This window comes from Notolabrus celidotus, chromosome 18, assembly GCF_009762535.1.
Source record: "Notolabrus celidotus isolate fNotCel1 chromosome 18, fNotCel1.pri, whole genome shotgun sequence".
Taxonomy (NCBI): domain Eukaryota; kingdom Metazoa; phylum Chordata; class Actinopteri; order Labriformes; family Labridae; genus Notolabrus; species Notolabrus celidotus.
The window spans coordinates 3735974-3761490 of record NC_048289.1 but is presented as its reverse complement, the minus strand read 5'-3'; the positions used below and the strand labels follow the sequence as shown (position 1 = coordinate 3761490).

At 41.1% G+C, this 25517-nt stretch overlaps 1 protein-coding gene across 4 annotated transcripts in view; it reads right to left on the bottom strand.

Moving 5' to 3' along the window:
• spag9b (sperm associated antigen 9b) overlaps positions 1 to 23845 on the bottom strand; it is a 67345-nt gene extending 43500 nt beyond the window's left edge. For 2 of the 4 annotated variants that reach the window (XM_034707629.1, XM_034707630.1), the window contains exons 1-2: positions 23109 to 23845; positions 969 to 1089 (exon numbers count right to left, since the gene is read on the bottom strand). In XM_034707629.1, coding sequence (XP_034563520.1) covers positions 969 to 1089; positions 23109 to 23408 — 421 coding nt within the window. In that variant the 5' untranslated portion in view covers positions 23409 to 23845. Of the gene's footprint in view, positions 1 to 968; positions 1090 to 22944; positions 22969 to 23026; positions 23052 to 23108 lie in introns of those variants that run through there. The other 2 variants (XM_034707632.1, XM_034707631.1) reach the window with 2 other exon arrangements.
• Between the last annotated feature and the right edge of the window lie 1672 nt (positions 23846 to 25517).

Sequence of the window (25517 nt, the reverse complement as noted above, 5' to 3'; positions counted from 1 at the left end):
GAGCGTCTATGTGCTCACTGCTCTACAGGGGACATAGAGACAGAGATGCACTTCCTCCTCCACTGCAGCAAATTCTCTCTACTAAGAGATTCCCACTACAGGGAAATTACTAAAATGGTACCAAACTTCCCAACATTAACCCCAGAAGAGAAACTGTCAGTTCTCCTGGGGGAACGGGCAGGTAGCATCACCGCTGACCCCTCACACCCTGGACACAAATTCTTCAAACTCCTCCCCTCCGGCAGGCGCTACAGATCACTGTGCGCCAAAACAACCCGCCATAAGAACAGTTTCTTCCCCCAGGCTGTCACTCTGATGAACACTAAACCATAACAGTGTCACACCTGTCAGATAAATACTCTCTGTAAATATACATGTAGATACACAATGCAACAATTCTCCAAGCAGAATTCCATATTTCTATTTTTTGTACTATTTAACTTCTATTTTTATAATGTAAAAACTACCTCTGCAACTCACCACTGCACTTTATCATATTATTTTAGCCTGTACATATTAGTCAAGCTATTTGTTGTTCTTTTGTATTTATAGCTGATGTTTTTGTTATTAATTAATTAATTTAATTTTTATTTTGTAGGTCTTATTCTTATGCCTTGTACAAAGAGAGCACAGTTTACTAAAGTCAAATTCCTTGTGTGTTCAAGCATACTTGGCGAATAAAGCTGATTCTGATTCTGATTCTGATTCTGATTCTGAAGGGTCAGCAGCTCCTCTGGCTGCTAAATATGTGTCTGCCTGTCACAGCCTGAGGGACGCACCATCACATGGTGTTTGATTTTGGGTGGAGGTTTTGTGAGCGAGCCGCATCAGGTGAGGACATTGAGATATGCTGTATAGGTGACACCATGGTTCATTAGAGAGAGAGAGAGAGAGAGAGAGAGAGAGAGAGAGAGAGAGAGAGAGAGAGAGAGAGAGAGAGAGAGAGATGTTCAGTGTGATGGACTTACTCTGATCTGCATAGTTCTTTGTTTTTAGCTCAATCTTAAGTGTGTGTGACTCCAACGTCACCAGTCGACACTGGAGGTCCTTCTTCTCTCCGTCCTGGGAGTCTTCAAAGGCGATGTACCTCTGCAGACACAGACAGAAAGAGAGAGAAGAACACTTAGGATTCAAGTACCAGAGTTACCACTACCCCTACAAACAAACAAACAAACAAACAAAAGCTATGTAGACTTCTTGTTAGATCTTTCAGACCATACATGAAGATAAATGAAGCTTTAACTAGAGGTCCACTGATGGACTGCTGCTGGTACCAGCAGTTCATTCAAACATGAACGGTGGCTGACCGGTCCTCTCGTATGTATTCATTGACGAACTTAGATTAACACCAAGCGGCAACCTCCGGTCTAAAAATATGAGTCCAATGCGGAAGTGTTAAAAACTGCAGTTCATCGAGGATCTGCTTGAGGCTGGATCCGGAAGTACCAGAAACCACATATACACAAATTCAAAGAAGACGATCTTTACAGCAGAAATAAACATGTTTACAGCCTGGTTCAAAAAACGAGTGTAGCAGTTGGCTAGCAGGCTCAAAGCCCGCCTCTTTACCTCACAATCCACACACAATCTTAAAAAAATGGATCAGGATGAGGGACCAAAACAGCTGATCGGGGACATCCCACGTTTTTACCACTTTGCATTTTGCTCAGCTATTCAGCTCACCGATTCCAAAAACACACGTCACTAGTTTGTCCATTATGAGCTACTGTAGAAACATGGCGGTGCCAGATGGCGGCCTTCCTATGTCCTATGTCGACGTCAAAGGCCCAGTGTAAGCTAAAAAAACAAGGATTTTGGTGATTTATACACTCATTCAAACATACTTGTGAATATTATATTCCATTTCTACCTAGTCTGTCCTGCTGATACTAGTACTAACTCCCACTGAGGGACTGTTGATTTGTTTATGACAGTAACAGTAACAGCAGATGTCACACATGGCTGTTAGTTTCTCTCTGCTCTGACCTCACCATCACCACGCCTCTGACTTCACCGCCTCTACAGCCAGGAGGAAACACAGCGAGGGCCGACATGGAGACGAGTTGGACCAAGTCCTGCAAACACGTGTGTGATGCGGATGTACTCATGCCAGCAGGACGCGTACAGCATCTGTCTTCTGTCCATTGTGAAAGTCATCTCACCTCTCTGCACAGCAGGTGCACAGCGCCGGCTTCCTAACTGAAGCAGAAAGGTGCAGCGTGTGTGTGTGTGTGTGTGCAGGGACTCAGTTTCCCTCACAAGTTAGTAACACATGATGGCCGTGTCAAGGTTGTTTTTGCGCTCTTCACAGTAGCCGTTGTTTCTAACCTCAGTCATTCTCTCAGGGGGTTCAGTCTAAAACTGTGACTCCTTTATGTCTGAGCCACAGAACCCCTCAGGACTGTGAATGCAGCGTCACTAAAACTAAACTCTCCAAAAGTCTAATCCCTTTAATGCTGGGTCACTTAACAGGCTGTTTGTGAAGTGGAACAAAGTAAATACGTATATTAACACAGCCTGTAAACTCACACAGGAATAATACCAAAGAATAAGAGTTGATAGCAGCAGTGCTTCCCTTTATGCATGTAAATATCGCTTCTAGCATGAAAAGTCACCACCTCATGCAATATAATCTACTTCATCATGTATTTCAACATCCCGCGAACTCTTGACCCTTGCACTTTTATCTCAGGCTTGAACACATCAGTTAAATAACATAACGGTGGCTTTAAGCTGAGTCACTCACGTTCCTTCTTTTTGAACTCTTCTCTTAAATGTCATTCTGATTCTGCTGAGGTCAAAGAAAGACGACAAATACACCATGAATCCAACGTTTGTGCTTTTTAACACATTCAGCACACTGGTTTAACACGTTGGATAAGAAGGGGATCAACAGACAAATGCAACCAAACTTTATCAAGACAAAACAGTCAGGAATCAACCGACTGAATCAGCACTGAATCTGATGCTAATGTTGTTAGTGAGCTAACAGCTGATGTGCCCAACATCTCTGTTACAAACTATCCAGCATGGCTTTATTTTCCCCATGTGAGGTGAGACTCCACCCCTATTTAAAAAAGGAGCGTACTCGCCACGTTCCATCAGTGCTATGAGTTTGGTCCGTCAGAAGGCCTACGCCCTGCTACACAGGACGCATAATTCCGCTTTACTCTGTTGTCCTGTTACCTTCTGACTCAGTGATCATCTTAAAGTCCTGTTACCTTCTGACACAGTGATCATCTTAAAGTCCTGTTACCTTCTGACTCAGTGATCATCTTAAAGTCCTGTTACCTTCTGACACAGTGATCATCTTAAAGTCCTGTTACCTTCTGACTCAGTGATGATCTTAAAGTCCTGTTACCTTCTGACTCAGTGATCATCTTAAAGTCCTGTTACCTTCTGACACAGTGATCATCTTAAAGTCCTGTTACCTTCTGACACAGTGATCATCTTAAAGTCCTGTTACCTTCTGACACAGTGATCATCTTAAAGTCCTGTTACCTTCTGACTCAGTGATCATCTTAAAGTCCTGTTACCTTCTGACACAGTGATCATCTTAAAGTCCTGTTACCTTCTGACTCAGTGATCATCTTAAAGTCCTGTTACCTTCTGACACAGTGATCATCTTAAAGTCCTGTTACCTTCTGACACAGTGATCATCTTAAAGTCCTGTTACCTTCTGACACAGTGATCATCTTAAAGTCCTGTTACCTTCTGACACAGTGATCATCTTAAAGTCCTGTTACCTTGTGACACAGTGATCATCTTAAAGTCCTGTTACCTTCTGACACAGTGATCATCTTAAAGTCCTGTTGATATGGATCACTGGTATGTGGCTGTTTGTAGCTTATATCCATAATCGATGAGTATTTCTGATCTTTAAGATCTTTGAAACGAGCGGGAGTCCGTTTATGATGTTTTATTTTGAAAGTGGGCGGATGTTGCATGCAATGCTTGTGCCTTACTTCCTGTCCAGGTCGTTCTTTTCTGTGCAGATTGACGCATGCTGGGTGCAGGCTCCCTCAAAAATAGACTTGATGCACATCTTTTGCTGCGCTCCCTGTGTTAACATGAGCACTGACTAGAATGGGAACGTATCGGCTGCGCAGTGCACAGAGCAGCCGTAACATGATGTGTTTGAAACATAGACTGTGTAAAATATGGACGTGGTATCCATGACGTCACCCATCTGTTTCTGAAGCGCTGTGTTGAGGCCAATTGGCACATATTGCTGCTGTCGAATGATTGTGACGTAAAGAGACGGGCTTTGAGCCTCCTCGCCAACAGCTACAGTGTTCCTGCCTGTCAATCAAGTCAGCTGTGCCTCTCATTGGAAAACTTGTAACCTTAATATCTTCGAAATTGCCGCATTAGAAAAAACTTCCCCCCCCGTACAGTGTGTGCTGATAGAGAAATGAGCTATCCAGACTACACTCGTCTTTTGAACCAGGCTGTAAACATGTTTATTTCTGCTGTAAAGATCGTCTTCTTTGAATGAGTGTGTATGTGGTTTCCGGTACTTCCGGAACCAGCCTCAAGTGGATCCTCAATGAACTGCAGTTTTTAACACATTAGCATTGGACTCATATTTTTAGACCGAAGGTTGGAGCTTGGTTGGAAATCATGCAAAAATCGCATTTAGAAAATGTATCGTTTTCAGCACTTATTAATTTATAGATTTGTACCCCTACATGTGTGTGTTTTTTTTTTTGGTTTTTGGTTTTTTAAAGAGGACAATGATGTCTGTGATCATTTCAGGGCACTTGATCCAGAGGTTATGAAGAGACTTAACTGTTTGATATTGAAGTTTGAGTTAAAGTAATGCTGCTGCAGGAAGAGTCAAGGAGTCCTCTGCAGTGCATGTTAAATGTTGGGACAGGGATTAAAGCCCATTTACCAGTGAATCTGGCCTGTCCTGTAACCAGGGGGTACGGGCATTGGCTTCACACGTGAAGGGTTGCAGCAAGAAATAAAAAAAATCCAGTGAACGCTGATTCAAAGTGTCTTTGGAGGTTTATTACAAAAACGGAAGAAACAACAAATGAACAAAATGAAATCAATCTTTTCGTATTGGAGATAAACTGGGGGAATGTCGTGAGTCTTTTTTCCTGCGGTCAAAGACGGTATGCGCCGTGACCCATCTCCTTTCCCCTCTGTACCATGCGCATCAACTTAAGTACTAGCGCCCTCACCACCTGTGGAGGGCGCAGACAAAATTAAAAGGCAAAAGACAAAAAATGCAGAAAACGTACGAACTATGCAAATAAGAAAATAAACTACTAGAATAAACTAGAATAAGGCTCCTACAATCAGATAAGCTATACAGCAACATATTTATTAACTGATGTTTAAAGCAGTAGATGGTGAACATTAGAGTCAACATTTTCATGACTGTTTGGACAAGTGAAGTTAAACAGCTATGAAATATAAGAGAATAATACACTTGTTGTTTCTCCCTCAGTAGGTTTTGTTATTTGGAGCTCATACATTGATACTACAGCTGTTCAGCTGAGTCAGGCAGGTCCATTTTTGTCATGCCCGTGAGCCTGCAGTCTTGTGACGTTGGTCCAGAGGTTGGATGAGTTGCCCTGTGGCAGGGTCCTGAATAGGGGGAGGATGTTATCTGCAGGGCTATGAGGACCACCTGAGAACCACAAGGTGACTCAAAGAGATGCTTCTGAGTACTGTTTATTTTTATACAATCCAACTGTGTTTAAAGATGAGGCTGGAGGGCTGAAATGTTTTTCACCTCCTTTATGATCCTGAACAACTATTTCAGGGTAGAGTTCTTAGTCATTGGCCACATCAAGATAATCCACGAATCATGTAAATGCAAAGATAACAACCTAGCTTCAGACCACAAACTTAAATCTGCATCTCCCTCTATCCATCTCTCCAACTCGGTCTCAGCAGATGTGTGTCTAACATGAGTCTGGTCCTGCTGGAGGTTTCTGCCTGTTAAAGGAAGTTTGTCCTTGCCACTGTAACTTGCTAAATGCTGCAAAGTGCTCTGCTCATGGCGGATTAAGATGAGATCAGACTGAGTCCTGTCTGTAAGATGGGACTGGATCTGATCCTGTCTTGATGTCGGGTCTTTGTTAATAATAGAACATAGAGTACGGTCTAGACCTGCTCTGTTTGGAAAGAGTCTGAGGAGAACATTTGTTTGGATTCGGCGCTATAAGTTTAAAAACACGTCCAAGTATCACTCTGAAAACTGAAGCTGCATTGATCTGTTTTGAGAGAGCACACAGCTCTGTCTGCAGATGTCTAAATATCCAAACTTTCAATAAAGAACAGGTTTAACTTGTGTTTGAATCTATGACACGGGGCGCTGTTGGCCTAGGAATGAGCGTCCCATGTACAGAGGCTATAGTCCTTGTCGCAGTGGTCGTGATTTCAACTCCCGGCCATGACCATGTGCTGCATGTCATCCCAAACTCTCTACTCCTCACATTTCCTGTCTCTCTTCAGCTCCCTATCCATTTAAGGTGAAGATACATGCAATTGGAAGAACACTATACTCCCAGCATGCAGACCTGCTCATCGTACCTTAAGTCTCGACAAGTAGTATGGGAAATCGAGCCATTAGCTTTCAGTCCCCCTTTCCCAACTTATAAAAACTGGAAGCTCTTTGAGATTTATTCAAGTAACTAGATTCTCTAAAAAGTAGTATGGGAGGTTGAGCCTTCAGTTATCAGGGACCTCTCCTTTGGAATCATCTATCAGTCAGGGTCCGGGAGGCAGACACCCTCTCTACTTTTAAGAGTAGGCTTCAAACTTTCCTTTTTGATAAAGCTTATAGTTAGAGCTGGATCAGGCTTGGACCAGCTCTTAGTTATGTTGCTATAGGCTTACATCAGACTTCCACCAGATCCGTGTCGAGTCCGTCTCTGATCCGCTGTGGTCCGGACAGCTGGAGTCATGTGACCGAGGTTTTTCCCCACAGTAATCACTGAATCAAGGATTCTCCTCCTCCTCTCCTCATCCATGTTGTCTGTCTGGTCCTCTGAAAACCTCTGACCTGTTGACTCCAGGCCTGGCTCCGCTCATCATGACGGTTTGTTGTTGTAGTTAAGTAAAATACGATCTGGTGATAACACAGAGTGTTTTATTCTGAAACTTAACCGGATGTTTTCATTTTGTTTTGGTGAAACCTGACTTCCTGTCCCGCTCCATCTGCTCTGTTGAGATTGATGCGTCGTGCTCCGGCATCCAGCAAAAATAGAAGTCTTGTGTATCTGATCTGGAGGGCTCCAACGGAGCAGATCCAGTGGAAGTTAACACATTGACTAGAATAGAGACCTATCAGATCTGGTGCTGTGACAGATCGGAGACGGACCGGAAACGGATCTGGTGGAATTTGTCCGTTAGACTGCCGGGGGAACTGACACACTGATTGATTTATTGATCCCCTGAACAAGTATTGATGTCCAGAGACTAACCCTGCCTGATGCCCTCTAAATCATCATCAACTCTTTATCATGAGGCGTGAAATTAAAACAAAGACTGGAATTATACTCTCTATATTTCGGGCAAGGGGGAGGGATTTGTGGGGGGGCAGTGGGTCTAAAAGGAGCATCTTGAGAACTAACCTACTGATAGTAATACAGCATTTCTCATGTAAATCTACTAAGAGCATTAACTGAGCACTGGGCAGAGACAGCAGGGTTCAGAGCAGGGGTGTGCCAACTAATCTGCAAAAGCCCAACATGAGGACGGCTGAACAGAAACAGGACTTAGTTTTTGCTTGTTTTAACCTGCAGGCGGGAAAATGCACCTCTCTCCTGACATGCACCCCAATTAAAACCATTAAAACAAGCAAACTGGACAGCACACACAGCTCCCCCATCATTAGAAAAATTCTCCCCATCATCCTCTCTCGCCCTGCTGCTCATCATATGACCTCAGAAGGAGGCTTGTGCATATGACAGCGCTCCAGAGAATGAGTGTCCCAGCGCTTCAACGTGCACTCTGCCCTCTTCCCCCTACACTGCGTGTATAATGCTGCCTTTGTCTCTAAGTGCCAACACACACACACACACACACACACACACACACACACACACACACACACACACACACACATGTGGCTCATCCACAAGTGTGAGCACACCCACACAGACAGACAGGGCTCCACTGTATTGGCACTCAATTGACAGAGACTGAAATCAACTCCTATTGGTGTGTTTGGCTCTGAGCTGTAGCTAAGACTTTAGGGAAAGGACCTCGGCCTCAGACGCTAATGACTGATCAAGGAGCTGCTGCAGGAAGCCTGGAGGAGTTACGTGTAATAATTACTCGCTTAATGAGACTGTGACAAACCAAGCAACCATCTCTGGACGGGTAAATGTTCCTGCAGCAAAACACAAGTTCTCTACAGAGGAACTAACACTATGTACTAACAGGACCAAGTGTCCACAGCGCTGACTACTCTGTTATCATGTACTTCGGAGCAATGCTGCTTTGAGATGGATGCTAACGTAGTGATGTGTGTCCATGAGGAAAAGTTCCATATTAAAATAACACATAATCAAATTTAAATGGAGCTTGTTGCATTAACTCTAACACATAAACACATAAGTTTGTTACATTTTGCAGACATACTCATCAAATTATTTCATAAAAACAGCTAAGTATATTTGGTGCAGGTAAATCAGCTTCCCTTCCTGTTTGTTTAATTATGTGTTCCTCTTCTCTGTGGCGTTTTCTATCAGACAAAAATAGCAGGTCTAGACCGTACTCTATGTTCTATTATTAACAAAGACCCAACATCAAGACAGGATAAGATCCAGTCCCATTTTACAGACAGGACTCAGTCTGATCTCATCTTAATCCACCATGTGCAGAGCACTTTGCAGCATTTAGCAGGTAATACTACTCGCTAAACTAGTAGTATCAATCTGTCATGATTGAGTGACTGGACACTTTAAAAGGAAGATGGTGCATGACACCATTGTTCCTCATCTGTTAGCCATGGTTACCTGCAAGGAAACACGTGCAGCCATCATTGCATTGCACAAAAAGGGCCTAACAGGGAAGTTTATAGCAGCGAGTAAGATTGCACCTCAGTCAACCGTCTATTGAATTATCAAGAACTTCAAGGAGAGAGGTTCAATTGTTGCCAAACAGGCTCCAGGGTGCCCAAGAAAGTCCAGCAAGCGCCAGGACCGTCTCCTGAAGGTGTTACAGCTGCGGGATCGGCCCACCACCAGTGCAGAGCTTGCTCAGGAATGGCAGCAGGCAGGTGTGAGTGCATCTGCACGCACAGTGAGGCGAAGACTTTTGGAGGAAGGCCTGGTGTCAAGGAGGGCAGCAAAGAAGCCACTTCTCTCCAGTAAAAACATCAGGGACAGACTGATATTCTGCAGAAGGTACAGGGACTGGACTGCTGAGGACTGGGGTAAAGTCATTTTCTCTGATGAATCCCCTTTCCGACTGTTTGGGGCATCTGGAGGAAGGCTTGTTCGGAGGAGACGAGGTGAGCGCTACCATCAGTCCTGTCTCTTGTCAACAGTGAAGCATCCTGAGACCATTCATGTGTGGGGTTGCTTTTCGGTCAAGGGAGTGGGCTCTCTCACAATCTTGCCTAAAAACACAGCCATGAATAAAGAATGGTACCAGAACGTCCTCCGAGAGCAACTTCTCCCAACCATCCAAGGGCAGTTTGGTGATGAAGAATGCCTTTTCCAGCATGATGGAGCACCTTGCCATAAAGCAAAAGTCATAACAAAATGGCTCGGGGAGCAAAACATTAAGATTTTGGGCCCTTGGCCAGGAAACTCCCCAGATCTTAATCCCATTGAGAACTTGTGGTCAATCCTCAAGAGGCGGGTGGACAATCAAAAACCCACAAATTCTGACAAACTCCAAGCATTGATTATGCAAGAATGGACTGCCATCAGTCAGGATTTGGTCCAGAAGTTGATTGACAGCATGCCAGGGAGAATTGCAGAGGTCTTGAAAAAGAAGGGTCAACACTGCAAATATTGACTTATTGCATGAATTCTGTGTAATTCTCAATAAAACCTTTTGATACATATGAAATGCTTCTTATTGTATTTCATTATACCATAGAAACATCTGACAAAAACACCTAAAAACCCTGAAGCAGCAGACTTTGTGAAAATGTAATATTGTAATATCAAAACTTTTGGCCATGACTGTAGATAATCATTGGCATCTATTTGACGATTATTCAATATTTGCTATATAATGCAGTTAGCATTCTTCCTCTTCTGTTATTTAATGCGGTTAACATGCTCTATGGCCACCGTCTGGAGGGAATACCGTACTTCAACCAGGCATCGGTAAAAATGATGAATAATTGTACTTTTAAAATGAGAAAATATTCAAATTAACTCTTCAATTTTTACAAAGTGAACAAATATTAGAATATTCGAAAATCATTGCCCATCCCTACATTCAATGTAGTTGAGCTCAGCCTGTTTGATGACGACAGACTGAGTTACACTTGAAGGAAAACCCCTCTCCTCTCGTGAAAATGTGTGTCTTGGGTACACTCGTACAATTTATTATAACGCGAGTAAACACAAAATATTCTCAGGTTTGTCGAGGCATGATGGCTGTCTAACATGAGTCTGGTTCTGCTCGAGGTTTCTGCCTGTTAAAAGGAAGTTTTTCCTCACCACTGTAACTAGCTAAATACTGCGATGTGCAATGCTCATGGTGGATTAAGGTGGGCTCAGACTGAGTCTTACCCTGTCTTGAAGTTGGGTCTCTGTTCATAATTTGACATAGAGTGGTCTCAACCTCCTATGTTTGTAAAAGCATCCTGAGATAACGTTTGTTGTGATTTGGCGCTATACAAATAAAGATTGATTGATTGAACATAGGAGTGCATGATTATGAGTTGACTGACGTGTGTAGCCATTCACCAGGAGGTGAATAGCCCGCCTCAGCTTCACCTCTTTGTTTCTAGGTTGATCAAAAGTTAGGTAGAGTCAAAATTTCCAACATGGCGTCCACCATTTTTGGGCTTCACAACGTCTCATTAGAAACGAGTGACTTCATAGAGACTGCGTCCATGCTTTGTACGGTTTATTGTTAAGACTGCTGAAGGTGAAGATTCTCCAGTGCTACAAACCCAGCGTACTTCTCTGAGAACATGAATGTTCAAGATTTTATAGGAAATGTGAGGGACAGACAGACAGACCGTGACAACTAGCATTAGCATAACCTCCCTCTTTGATATGGCTTTAAATCCTCAGGCAACATCATGTCACATGCTCCACTGTGTCCTCTGGAGCTGTTTCCTCATGGATTTCACAGTCAGGATAAGTGATTAGGATCCAAGCGTTAAATGTGAGCAGCCTGTGGCCTCAACATCCCCGACTGGACAAGAAGGGAAGTTCTGTTTTTCCCAAAGAATTTCCTGCCTTGCCTTTTCCTCCGCTCTGCTGAGACAAACGACTGAAGGAGGTATTCCTCTGGGCCTGCAGCGGACGAGAGCCGGACTTACACTCTGTTTGTTTGGAGAGATCAGTCTGGTTCTCTGCTTCTTTAGTGACCTGTTGCCCAAATGAGCAGCTTAGTATCCAAGTCAGTGCCAGGCTGCTGGTTTGCTCTTTTTGAGAAGGCAGCTGTTTCATTGTTGGAGGAGAGTCTGCATTTAAAAAGCAGTGATGGTGATCATTTTAGAACGCAGTGAGTCCTAGGAATGTTTGTGATGTTGGCATGGTAAGATATCATTTTAATATAAAAAAGATATAACACGTATGTTCCAAATAAAGCTGGAATTGTAAAAATCAAACTTCAAATCTGAAAACTCTCTTAGCAAACATTTAACATTTGAAAAGTTCAAATAAAACATGTTCACTGCTGACTCAGGAAAAACAGGATCTCCATGTAACGGGACATTCTGACGCAGACATGTCTGAACACTAGAACATGGAAGTCGAAATTTTCACAGCTGAAAGTGTGTATTTTATTTCACTACGGTCACGAGATGGTCTCTCCCCTAGCTACATTGCAGAAATGCTGCCTGACACCATACAAGCCATCTGGCGGCCTTAGATCCTCAGGTGGGGCACTTCTGGTTGCTCCAAAGTCGAGGCTCAAATCCAAAGGGGATCAAGGTTTCTCCATCAGAGCTCCTCGACTTTGGAACGACCTCTCCGAGGAGATAAGGCTCACAGAGTAAGTGACATCATCTCTTAAGACACTTTTACAGACTGTCTTTTATGAGACTTCACCCTTTTAACCGCTTTTTTTTTTTTAACTGATTACTTTGAATTATTTATTGATTTATTATTTATTTTTTTCATTTATTATTTTAATGTTTTTAATCTATCCTTTTCTATTGTCTCTGATGTGATGTTGTCTTCTTCTTAAACCCTTTTTTTGTCCTTTAATGCCTTTATTCACTCATTTATTTAATTGACTTATTTGTTTATTTATTGTATTTACTAATCTATTTTATTAATTTATCTATTTATTTTATTAACTTATTTATTGATTTAATTCATTCATTCATTGACCTCTATCAATGATGTATTGGTCTACTGTTTCACCACTTTATTCTGTTTGATTTGTGTTTATTCTTTTAAATCACTGTTAGAATTCCTACACTCCTCTCTGTCTGTTAAAGCCATGCTTTGTTTGTCAAGGCACTTTGTAAACATTTGTTTCTAAAAGGTGCTATACAAATAAAGTTATTATTATGCCTCTAAAAAACAATAACATTTTGAAAGATCTAAAATTGCACATTTTATCCATTATTGTAAAAAATAACTACAAAAACTGTATCTTGAATGCGTCATCATTCTCTTCTTCTGGCCTTTTTTAAATGGTATTAAATTATGTGGGTGTTTGGATTGGCCTGTTAGTTTCCATGCAGCTGTGATCCACATTCAGCCCCCTCAGGACAGTGAGGGTCTCCAGTCTCTGGCTCTGTAATGTTCGTGGACTAAAAAGTTTAGGAAAAGTTATATTGAAATGCTGAACACAACCCATCTTCTGTGGAGCTAGTGTGAGGTAACGCGGCGGACCTTTAGCCTTTTCGCTAACAGCTACAGTGTTCCCGCCTGTCATTCAAATCAGTCACGCCCTTATTTAGGCAAAACTCGTAAGTTTAATATCTTCAAAAATACAATGTTATGAAAAAATGCACCTCGTACAGTGTGTGCTGATAGAGAAATTAGCTATTCAGGCCTAAACAGTTTTTTGAACCAGGCTGTAAACAGGTTTATTTCTGCTGTAAAGATCGTCTTCTTTGAATGGGTGTGTATGTGGTTTCTGGTGTTTCTGCAGCCGGCCTCAAGTGGACGCTCAATGAACTGCAGTTTTTAGCCTTCTCACATGGGCTTCATATTTTAAGACATGAGGTTGGCTTAGCTTTGACGTTAGATTCTCAGCTCATCATTTCACTACATTCGTTTTTCAGTCTAAGCTATTCAAGCACTAACAGTTGCATATTATTTTTAATTCATTTCATATTTTAAAGACAATTAAAAAAAATTCATGGGTCTCTTATTTGACTCATATCTCAGTGATAGTATGTATTGTAAACTATATAAGGTAAATATATTTAAATTGTCCAGACAGCTGGATCAATACTATGCCAAAGATTAGAGCAGGCGAAAAACAGCTCCTGGATAGAGTTGAATTGATCGAACACAAGTTTTGTCAAGTTGTACACACAACACAGAGTTAAGTTATGTGTGTCTGCTCCTGGCATTTGCTATATGAACTGAACTGAGATGCTCTGTAGGAGATCTTTCCAGGGGTAAATGTTGATCAGTTCTGCTTCTCTCCAGGACTGACCACTTTTACAACTTCAGTCAGTGATAGAGCCGCGGAGTCATTCAAGTCTCTGTGCTTTGTTTATTTTATAGAAATAAGAGATTCAGTGATAACTTTTGGTTAGAATTCCTTTGAATAGGTTTTATGTTCTTATTTTAATGTCTTTATGTTTGTCTAGCTGGTCAGAATATCTGCGCCTTTAATTGTCCTGTTGTCTTTAATTGGCATGTGTGCTGAAGTTGTGTACATTTTTAGGGAAGTAAAGTAAAGTATCTTTCTTTATTAAACAAGTTCATAGAGAGAGAGTAGAGCTCTTTGTCAGCTGTCACTGTTTTGAATACATTCTCAGTTTGTTTTATTTTATAATCGGCAGTAATTTATACGTCGAATAAAGATAATACTCATAAACACATCCACATTACCAAAGAGTAAGATTTAACATTTGCTGCTCAAGTCGCACTTCTTTCTGGCTGCTGTGTGTCTCTGCTCCGCCCTCCGTCACAGACACTACACTTTCATTATTGGAAAGCAGTCGGAAACATCACGTCCAGCAGAGGTGGCCGAGAGGATTTCTGCTTATATCTGCTGCTTCTGTCAATAAACTATTGAGCCTTCACAAGAAGCCTATCGATGATCTATGTTGAAGTGTCTGAATGAGTCAATGCAAATTAATGTCCCGGCAGGTAGACACACCTAGTAAGAAAGACTGTTCTGGATTTATCTATACTGTTCAATCAACCTCTACACTGCTCTGTGCAGAAACACCACAGCACAGGCTGTTTACCACTAAAGACGTCCACAGCATAACAAGGTTTGACCTCTTAACCAATTAGCATTCACAGAAACTCCAGAGAGGCATTAGTGAGAGTGAGTGTTTGTGGAGAGCCAAAGAAAGCGCGTTTGGTTAAGTTTTAGGGTCTATTTTTCACCAAATGTGAAAACATTTCAACTTTTGGAATACCGCCACGCTCATAAATGACACTTCTTGATTATCGGCCAATTGGAATTAAGAAGGGGCGGGACTTCTGCAATCAACTTCCATATGGAGGTGGTGAAAAGTTATCACACTTGTTTCTTTTTGAGGTACAATTTCAGGGTTTAGAGCTGCTGCTGATACTATGACACGATTTCCATTGGAGCTGAGTCATAATTCGATAATGATAATTATCGCGAAATAATTTTTTCAATATTAATATAACAAATGTTCGATAAAAATTTGCTATAAATAAACATGTAATTACACCCCCAACCACTGGAAAGGGGGGCGCTAATGAGCCTTAAACACTAGTTGCCACCCAACATTAGACAGAAGTAGACGCATTGAACAGCCAATCGTGTCGCAGGGCGAGAGATAGGCGGGGCTTAGAGACATTCAAAGCAGAATGCAAACACAGCTGAAACGAGCGACAGCGACACTGAAGAAAACTCAAAAACCTAGCAGCTCAAAGCAGAGTCGTTAATCTGACACTGAGTTAACTATCAACTTAATACAGTTCATTAAATCTACTTTCAAGATGTGGGTAAAGGAAGAGCACAGAGACTTCTGCTGTGAACACGTTTAATGTCCACCACGATCGTAGGATAACTGAACACTGAATAACTTTGATGCATTCACTGCACTGTGGGAAACAACAACACTCCGTCCGTAATCCTTAGTAATCTTTAAGGGGAGAGCAAAACTCCAAAGAATAATCTGCTAAACTGATACAGGGAACACAATTTTATGTATATTTGCTGTAAATTTAAATCTAAATATGCAAATAACCTCAACCTGAGAAAAATAAGAATCTACAAAAACCTCATCTTACATTAAAGACCTGCTTCCTGTTAGCACCGTCAGAAATGATGGATTCAAGAAATTCATCAGAAATTAAATCCAGATACAAACTAACAAACTGTCTTCAACTTTCACTCAGGAGGAAAAATGTGACTTTGCATTTAAATCAAAGAATGATTTCATATCTATCATGATAATCATCGATATCGACTGATATGAAATATGTTATTGTGATAAATATCGCCCATCTCTATTCCTAACCCTTCTGTTCAGTCGGCTCAGTCATTATTCCAATGTCTTCTAAAAACCTGTATTTACAAGCAATGAGCCAATCATGTCTCACAAAGCTGATGATACTGTAACAATGTGGAGGTTTTAGTAAACTAGTTATCTGTGTCCTTAAATCAGTCACACTCATCAACCTCATGTTAACATACATGTAGTCTGGACAGCCGTAAACTCCACATCCTGCACTGTGATTGTTCACTCAAGTTCCCACACAGACGTGAACTGAGGCCGACCTCTCCTATAGAGAGGATGTGAAGCTAAAGGACAAGACCTCTGACATCATGGCAGCAGTATGAGGGCTGACGGGCCGCCTGAGCGAGGGACAGACTGAGGACCGGGTATTTTACACATAAGGCTCATGCAAATCCATCACACACTACAGAAAGTCCTGTGTGCACAGGTCTCTCTTAATGCTTTAGCAACATGTCGTGACATGACATACATTATTAACGCGCGGCTTTGTGACCTGTTGTGCTCGTCATTCAACATTTAACTGTCGAGTTCAACGCCAACAGATTGGAGAATATGAGGAGTGGCAAAAACTGACATTTACAGCCCACAGTGACTGTTATCTTAGAGTGCTCTTATTCCAGAGACGTGTAGTCTCTAATGTTGAAACAATCCACACCAGATTAACCTTTTCTCTTGTGTTATATGTATGTAGACTGAGTAACAGAAGAGCAGATGAAGTGCATATCATATATATATCCACCTACTGCAATATAAATAAGCCACAAAACCCACCATGGATCATTTTGAATCTCACATTTTTGTTCAATGTTTTCCTTTGTTCTTTTGAGTAGTTGCACAAAATTTTCGTTTTATGCTAGAAAAAGTTACAGTGCATGACACTGTTCATAAGACACTCAAGCTGCAGGTATTAAAGTGTTTCAGGTTTTAATCTTTAGAGCAAAGAAATCCACTACTACTTTAACATTTAAGCCTGATTTATACTTCTGCGTCAAATAGACGCCGTAGCCTACGCCAGATCCGCGTAGCTCCTGTACCTCACGTAGCTGAAGTGCACCCTCTCCAAAATGTAACTACGTGTCTAATCGACGCAGACCACAAGCCCCGTGATTGGTCGGCTAGGCGGCATTGTTTTTTCCACATTTACAGCACTTCCAGGATCCCTGCTCATCATCCGTGTATTTCATCTCCTCCTCTCTATTCTTCATGTAATCATGTCTGTATGATAAACAGCAACATGTATCAGCTGTAGATTAACAGAACACGCTCTGAATCTCTGTGGAAAAGTAAACAGAGATCGTAGCGGGACCGGAAGCAGGCGACCGGCTATCAGAGAGACCACACTGCCCTCAAGCGTTTCGGCAGATTCCTGCATGACACGGACACATCGACGCACAAGTATGTGGTGCTCATGTCCGCGTCGGACCCTGCAGCGTAGTGGAGACGCAGAAGTATAAATCAGTCTTTAGCCTGTGCAGATTAAGCGGCATCCTCCAGATGTGAATGCCAATGTGGAAGTGTTAAAAACTGCAGTTCCTTGAGTGTCCACTTGAGGCTGGCTGCAGAAACACCAGACACCACATACACACCCATTCAAAGAAGACAATCTTTACAGCAGAAATAAACATGTTTACAGCCTGGTTCAAAAACCTGTTTAGTTCTGCTCTTTAAGTTAGCTCATTTCTCCCTCAACACACACTGTACAGGGCGGTTATAACTCTGCAGTTTCAAAGATATTAAGATTATGAGTTTTCCATAATTAGAGGCACAGCCGACTTGATTGACAAACGGGCACCCTGTATCTGTTAGTGAAAAGGCTAAAGACCTGCCTCTTCACCTCACACTAGTTCAACAGATGTTATGTTCAGTTCAACATTTCCAATATGGCACCCGCCAACTATCGGCTTCAAAACTATAGACTGTATAAAATATGGACGTAGTATCCATGACGTCACCCATCTGTTCCTGAGAGCTATTTCGAGGCGAATCGACGGCGACAGCCATATTGGAATTATGCAGAACACAACTAGGCAGAGTGTGACGTAGTGTGAGCCTCTTAGCCAACAGCTATGTATTACGGACCAGGAGTCACGTCAGTCATGTCCTTATTTGGGCAAAAACTTGAAAAAAATTCACCCCCCGTACAGTGTGTGCCGATAGAGAGATTAGCTTTGTAGGGCCAAGCCGTTTTTTGAACCAGGCTGTAAACATGTTTATTAATGCTGCAAAGATCATTTTTTTCCCATTCATGTGTATGTGGTTTCCTGTGTTTCTGCAGCCAGCCTCAAGAGGATTCTCGATGTATTGCAGTTTATAACACTTCCGCATGGGCTTCATCATTTGAGACCGGAGGTTGCCGCTTGTTCAAAACAGATGAGTGACATCACAGATACTACGTCCATTTCTTATACAGTCTATGGAGCAGATACACTATGGAACTGAGTACAGCAGTGCTCGTCTGATGCAGATATTTTAACATCTAGTTCATTTAAGAGCTAAATGTTGATGTTATGAAGCAGGCAAGGGGCACTCTGGCTACTTTTCAGGCATGTGTAACCCTGCAGCTGCAGAAGGCTGCAAAGAATGCATCATAATGATTGGGGGCAAAACGTCCTGACCGAAGTAGCTCATATAAAAGCTATAAAAACTGAGTGACTGGGCGGCTCAGATTGTTTTTGAAAGGATTCTGACATGAGAACACAAAGTAACCCTGCAGAGACAGAGAGGTTTTTGTTGAAGAGTTATCAGTAGATGTTTTTCTGCTCTTTTAAAAGTCACCAGCCCGCTCTGATAATAACAGTAATGTTACCTCACATAGCACAGGTTCAGTCGCTCCATTGTTAACACTATAAGCTGTTTTTCTGCAACATGCTGAAAATATCTGTCAGCATTACAACATCGGTGATTAAAGTCTGAAACTAACTTTTTTTCACTGTGTAGCTGCGTGCTATTTGACCCTTTTGGCACACCGTAGTTGAGCTATCTTAAAGAGCTCATAGTGCCCTATTACCCCTCTAGAACACTACGCTCCCAACATGCAGGCCTGCTCATCCTACCTAAAGTCTCTAAAAGTAGTATGGGAAGTAGAACTTTAAGTTATCAGGCCCCTCTCCTTTGGAATCATCTACCAGTCAGGGTCCAGGAGGCAGACACCCTCTCTACTTTTAAGAGTAGGCTTCAAACTTTCCTTTTTGATGAAGCTTATAGTTAGAGCTGGATCAGGCTTGGACCAGCTCTTAGTTATGCTGCTATAGGCTTAGACTGACACACTGGGATCCTGTCTTTCACTCTCTCTCCTCTGTCTGCCTGTCTCTTACTTTAACTCTTCCTGTCCCATTAAAGTTACTAACCATAGACCTTTCTGGAGTCCCTGAGCTCCCTTGTCTCGTAGGTTCCTCTGGATCTCTGCTGCTGTGGATGTGCCAGACTCCAGCTGCTACAACTACTACTATCCGTCTCACCACTATCATCTCTCTCTCTCTTCATCTCCCTCTATCCCTCTCTCCAACATGGTCTCAGCAGATGTGTGTCTAACATGAGTCTGGTCCTGCTGGAGGTTTCTGCCTGTTAAAGGAAGTTTGTCCTTGCCACTGTAACTTGCTAAATGCTGCAAAGTGCTCTGCTCATGGTGGATTAAGATGAGATCAGACTGAGTCCTGTCTGTAAGATGGGACTGGATCTGATCCTGTCTTTGGCGCTATATAAATAAAGATTGATCAGTTGAATGGCACAATTCACTTTCACAAATCTGGGACGCTTTACTTTAAAGCTGGCAGGACCATATTATGGAGACCTGTGGGTGAAACTAAATCAAAGATGGTAACTACAGCACTTGATAAGTGGGTGTCATCTGACTGCAGACCGGTCAGTTTGAGTCTGAGGGACGCCCTGAGGTTGGCATATTGTGTCCAGTCACATGGTGCAGCAGTGCAGTGTTAAATAAGGAGTCTAAAGTCCTGATCATAAAGTACATTTCACGGCGTTCATTTGATTTCCAAAACAGAACACTGATAGGAACTGCTTTACATTGCTGATATAGACATAATAACTGTTTTAACTGCAGAGTAATGGAATTCTAAACATGCAAATAAAAACATGATAAATTGCAATTGACTATTTAAAAAAATAATTGTTTTGTTTTATTTCATTTTATTTTAACTGATTCATTTATCTTTTAATCATTTGTGTGTGTGTGTGTGTGTGTGGGGGGGGGGGGGGGGGGTTGCTCCTACTGATGTTATTGTTCTATAATATGATATAATATAATACACAATTTAACAATTTAATATGAAATGATATACTATAATGTAATATAATACAATATAAAAAATATAATATAATATATAATACAATATAACAAAATGTTATATAACATAATATATTATAATTTAATATAATGAAAACAATATAATAGAATATAAAATAATGTATTATAACATAATAACAAAATATAATATAACATTATATATTGTAATGTAATATAATATATCAAATAATATTATATAATATGTTATAAAATACTATATTATAACATAATATAATGTAACTAAATATAATATAATTTACCATAATATATTCTAACAAAATATAATATAATATAATGAAACATTTATACTTTTATCAGTTATTGATTCCTTTTTGTTTTGATGTATAATCACATTTGTAAATTCAAAGATCATATAACTAAAAGTTATAAATGAGACCTGAATGTAAACCCAGAATGTATGTAACATGATTGCTCAATACTTGAGAATAAAAACAGAGATTAATCCAGATTGAAAAGTTAAATGATTGATGGAAGTATTTAAAAAGTGCACAGTCACACAAACACACTGACCAATCAAGCAGCTGACCATGGACTCATGTGCTCCATCAAGTCAAGTTATTTTGTCATAAGAAGGCATAAAGAAATATAAGTTTACTTTTACTAAAGTTTGTTTATAAAGCTTCTTTTATTTATATCACAACTTCTCTTAGAGGACTTTTGTGGATATCCTGACTGGAGCTTTTGAGGAACTTTGACCACTTCCTGTTTGCAGTAATCACCTTAAAACTGTAACATGATTCAGGTACCATGACAAAAGTTTTGTTTTGACTTTGGTTGAAAGCATAACTTTTAATATACTCACTCAAACTTCATGATAAGTAATGACAGGACAGCAGGGAAGGGGTGCACAGTCACACTTTACCTTAAAACTAACTTGATCAAAACACAGGAGTGCAGCTTTCATGTCTCAGCGTGCCTGTTTGTACCACGGCTTTCACTCAGGCTTAGTCTGCTCTCAAGATTAAACACTAGACGGACGACCTCTGTGGAAAAATTGCTCCGTCCAAGTAGTATCACACAGAGGGAACTCCAACAATGACCTAAAAACTACGCAATGTGAATGACAACCACGGTTTGTTTGTGTGACACCCTGACAACTGTGTGTCAGCGTGCAAACACAGCCTGCTCTGTTCAGATGAAGTTGGACAGATTATGTTAATAGGTGTGTCACTGAGGTTAAAATAAACGACATGTCACTCCTCATGGGACTGAGTGAGATTATTCACATAGTTGCACATTAAATAAGTCATGTGTGACCTCTGTGTAGGAGGAAATTTCAGCTGCTCATATTCTGTAGTTGTGTAAATCCAGCCAAACTGCTGCAGTTAATCCTGGGTAAAATTTCTAGAGGTCTGCCTGTAATCCCAGCGTTTCCCTCCCATAGTGGGCTGTGGTAAACATCATTACCCAGTCAAACAGAGCCACTCTTATGCTAAACTGTACTTTCTGATGTCATCTAAGAGTGCAGGAATAAATCCTTTGATAGATGTAAACAACACGCTTTGGTCCTGCTCAGCCCTACAAAATCCCTGGTCCCATGTTTTTGATGTTCTTTGAAGGGCGCTTCAAGTATCCCTTCACCAACTCTATTACTCACACTTTTTGGGGTACCTCCTCACGCAATGGTCCTGATTTTGTAGCCTTCCTGACACTACAGGCTAGACGTCAGATCCTACTTTGCTGGAAGTCTGCCTCTCCTCTGTCCTATGAGGTCTGGATCAGGGCTGCTCTTCATTTCATACTCCTGTTTGATCCACAAACAGATTTTTTAAGATATGGCAGCCTTTCTTTGATCTCATAAAACCCTGGAGTCACAAGATCCACCTTAAAGACGCTGGTTGCAGATTTTGAGTTTATTTATTTTTTTATTATAGACTAGTTCCTCTTAATTTTGACCCTTTGAGGACTGAATCCTTTCTGTGGCACAGTATCTGAATTCAGGGAAGACCATGTTCTGTTGTTCTGGGTGTAGTTTTAATTTATTGGATGTGGTGTTCATTATTTATTGTATATGTCTGTTTATTTGTAGTTGTTCTTATTTTTACCTTTCATATTTTCTTTTTTGGATTATTATTTTTTTTGTACTCTCACTTCTGTAAATTTCTTATGCCCCTAAACTCCTTTTTTAATCTAGCTTTTAATTTAGAGTAATTTATTTTTAGCCCTGGACTGTATTATCATTATTAGAATTATCATAATCATTTCTTTAACATTTATTTATCTTATTTAATTATCAATTAATTTATTGTATTTATCTGATCTTTTTAACTATACCTTATTTCTCTCTTTTCTTTCCACTCTTACTTATTTTATTCATTTTACTGTATTGATTTAATTTGATTTTTAAATATTTTATTTATAAACATGCCTTTTATAATTGTACCATTGCTGTTGTTTTCTGTCTCTGTTATTTTGTGAAGCACTTTGAGCTGCATGTTTGATAGGTGCTATATAAATAAAGTTGAGTTCAGTTCAGTTTTTTTCTCTCTCTTTTTTTGTTGTTTTTTCTCTATTTTAATTATTGTTGGGTTTTTTTGTAGTTTTTTCTCATTGATGGATTTATTCATCTGTCAATTTATTTATTTATATTAGAAAAACACCACCTGCCTTAACATTAAAAATTGATCCTCTGTATCTAGTGTGGGAAAAAAAATCAAATAAAACAGATCTTTATTTTTTTTTTAAGAGTGCCTGAATAAATGAGGTTTATTATAGGACTCATTAATTCTTCTCTAATGAGTTCTGGTCTGGAGGGAAATCTGGGTCCTCCTGAAGTGTGTTTGTAACCTGATTTTAATGTGTTTTATGTGAAACCCACCTCCTCTGCATGCTTCCTGAGCGCCTTCTCATAGTTTTAAGAGTGTTTAACCCTGATTTTAAGTGTTTTTGATGAAACCCACCTCCTCTGCATGCTTCCTGAGCGCCTTCTCCTAGTTTTAAGAGTGTTTAAACCTGACTCTAAGTGTTTTTGATGAAACCCACCTCCTCTGCATGCTTCCTGAGCGCCTTCTCCCTCTCGTACTGGGTGACCAGCTGCTCGTTGTCCTCCTTCAGCAGCTCCAGCTCCACTTCGTGCTCCTGGTTCACAGCGAACACCGAGTCCAGGTTCTCCAGGACGGCGACGACCAGCGGCATCAGCTCCTTCACCACGTCCTCGTCGTACTTCTCGATCAGCCGCTCAAACTCCCGGTAAATGGAGCTGGCCAGACCCGAGACTCGCTCGGACATCATGGTGGAGTTCCCGGACTCGTCCTGATACAGGACTACTTCGTCCAGCTCCATTTTCTTAGACTTATTCTCCTGCTAATGTTAATAAGCTAGCCGAGGCTTCAGCTGGTCCAGAGGCGGTCCGGGCTCGACTTTCCGCGCAGAAACCAAACTGTGTCCCTAAAACCTCACACAGGACTGAGTACTGGACAGAAAACACATCCTGGGACATTTACAGACTGTAATCCATGGTGGTCTGGACTCTGACAGCCTGGTAGCCTGGTAGCTAGCAGCAGTGTTAGACTTTACTTCGCTCCTGATTAGTTTCCCTGTCCAACAGATGAGCTCCTGATGCTGCCTTCACGGGCTGTGGGAAACTAAACCACAGGAAGCGCTCAACCGAGCTCAACTTGTACTTCAGTGGTTTAACCAAACTGTAAGAAGTTAATATACTAAATATAGTAATATAATATATACAACTGTCTTTAAAAGTGATTGTTAATCCAAAACATTGATGTGAAGGAATCATTTAAACCGTGTATATATATAGCTGCTATTATGTGACGTTCAGGGGCGGGATATGAACCTCAGGCTAACATCATGTGAAGGATTCAAGGATACTTTATTGTGACCATGTGAACGTGAAAATAAGGAAAAGCTTTGTGTAATACATATTTGTTATGTTGTAAATAATACAAAAGAATGTACAGACTCAAGGGCGTACCTCCAACCACTGTAATATCCCGAACATTATTTTACAAGATTCACAACATACATATCTGCAATGCATTTTATTATCTGTAACATAAACATCACAGTTGTACACTTCTACATCTTTCTTTCTTTATTAACTTTAGCCCAAAATCAAAAGTAGAACATCTCTGCACCGTGCACGAGCCGGGAAACTAAACTTTACGAGGATCACGTGAAGCGCTCATGTGTTTACGGGACGTCGCGCTTGCGTCACTTGCTTAAAAAGGTTGATGAAGGGTTGATGAAGGGTAGGGAACATTTGTGGCCAGTCCGAGTGGATCTAGTGATGGGGCACATACAGTTAAGCCCGAAATTATTCATACCCCCGATACATTTTGACTTAAAGTTAGTTTTATTCAACAAGCTAGTTTTTCTTGATTGGAAATGACACAGGCGTCTCCCAGAAGATAATAAGAGGCATCATTTTGGAAAAAAATATTTCTCAGCTTTCATTCACATTTGAACAAAAAGTGGCATGTCCAAAATTATTCATACCTTTTGCAAACTGTCACAGTCTGTTGGAAAATCCAAAGTTCTATACCGTTCCAAATAGTCCAAGCTGTTCTAAAGCATCCTAATGACCCTGATTCATTGGGAACAGTTGTTTTAATGAACTCAACAGGTGAAAAACAGCAGCTCTCTGCAGGTGGTTTGTGGATAGTCATGGCTAAGACAAAGGAGCTTTCTGAGGACCTGCGGTTGCACATTGTGGATGCTCACAAGTTAGGAAAGGGCTATAAGGCCATATCTAAATGTTTTCAAGTCCCAGTGGCTTCAGTGCAAAGTATTATTTAAAAATACAAGGCGTCCCGCACTGTGGAAAATCTCAGAGGATGTGGTCGGAAGCCAAAGGTGACACCTGTGCTGGCCAGGAGGATAGTGAGAGAGGGGAAAAAGAATCCAAGATCACCACCAAGGCCATCCTGGTGAATCTGGGCTCTGCTGGTGGCAACGTCTCAAGGCAGACAGTCCAACGGACACTGCACACTGCAGGGTTCCACGGACACAGACCAAGGAGGACGCCGCTTCTCTGGATAAGGCACACAAAAGCCCACTTGGCCTTTGCAAATGCTCATCTGGACAAAGAAAAGACTTCTGGTCTTCTGTTTTATGGTCAGATGAAACAAAAATTTAATTGTTTTTCCATAATGATGTATCCTTCATATGACGTAAAAAAGGAGAAGCCTTCAACCCTAAGAACACCATCCCAACTGTCAAACATGGTGGTGGGAACCTAATGCTTTGGGGGTGTTTATCAGCCAATGGACCAGGGAACCTAATCACAGTAAACAGCACCATGAAAAAAGAGCAATACATCAAGATTCTCAACAACAACATCAAGCAGTCTGCAGAGAAACTTGGCCTTGGGCACCAATGGACATTTCAGAACGACAACAACCCAAAACACACAGCAAAAGTGGTGAAGTAATG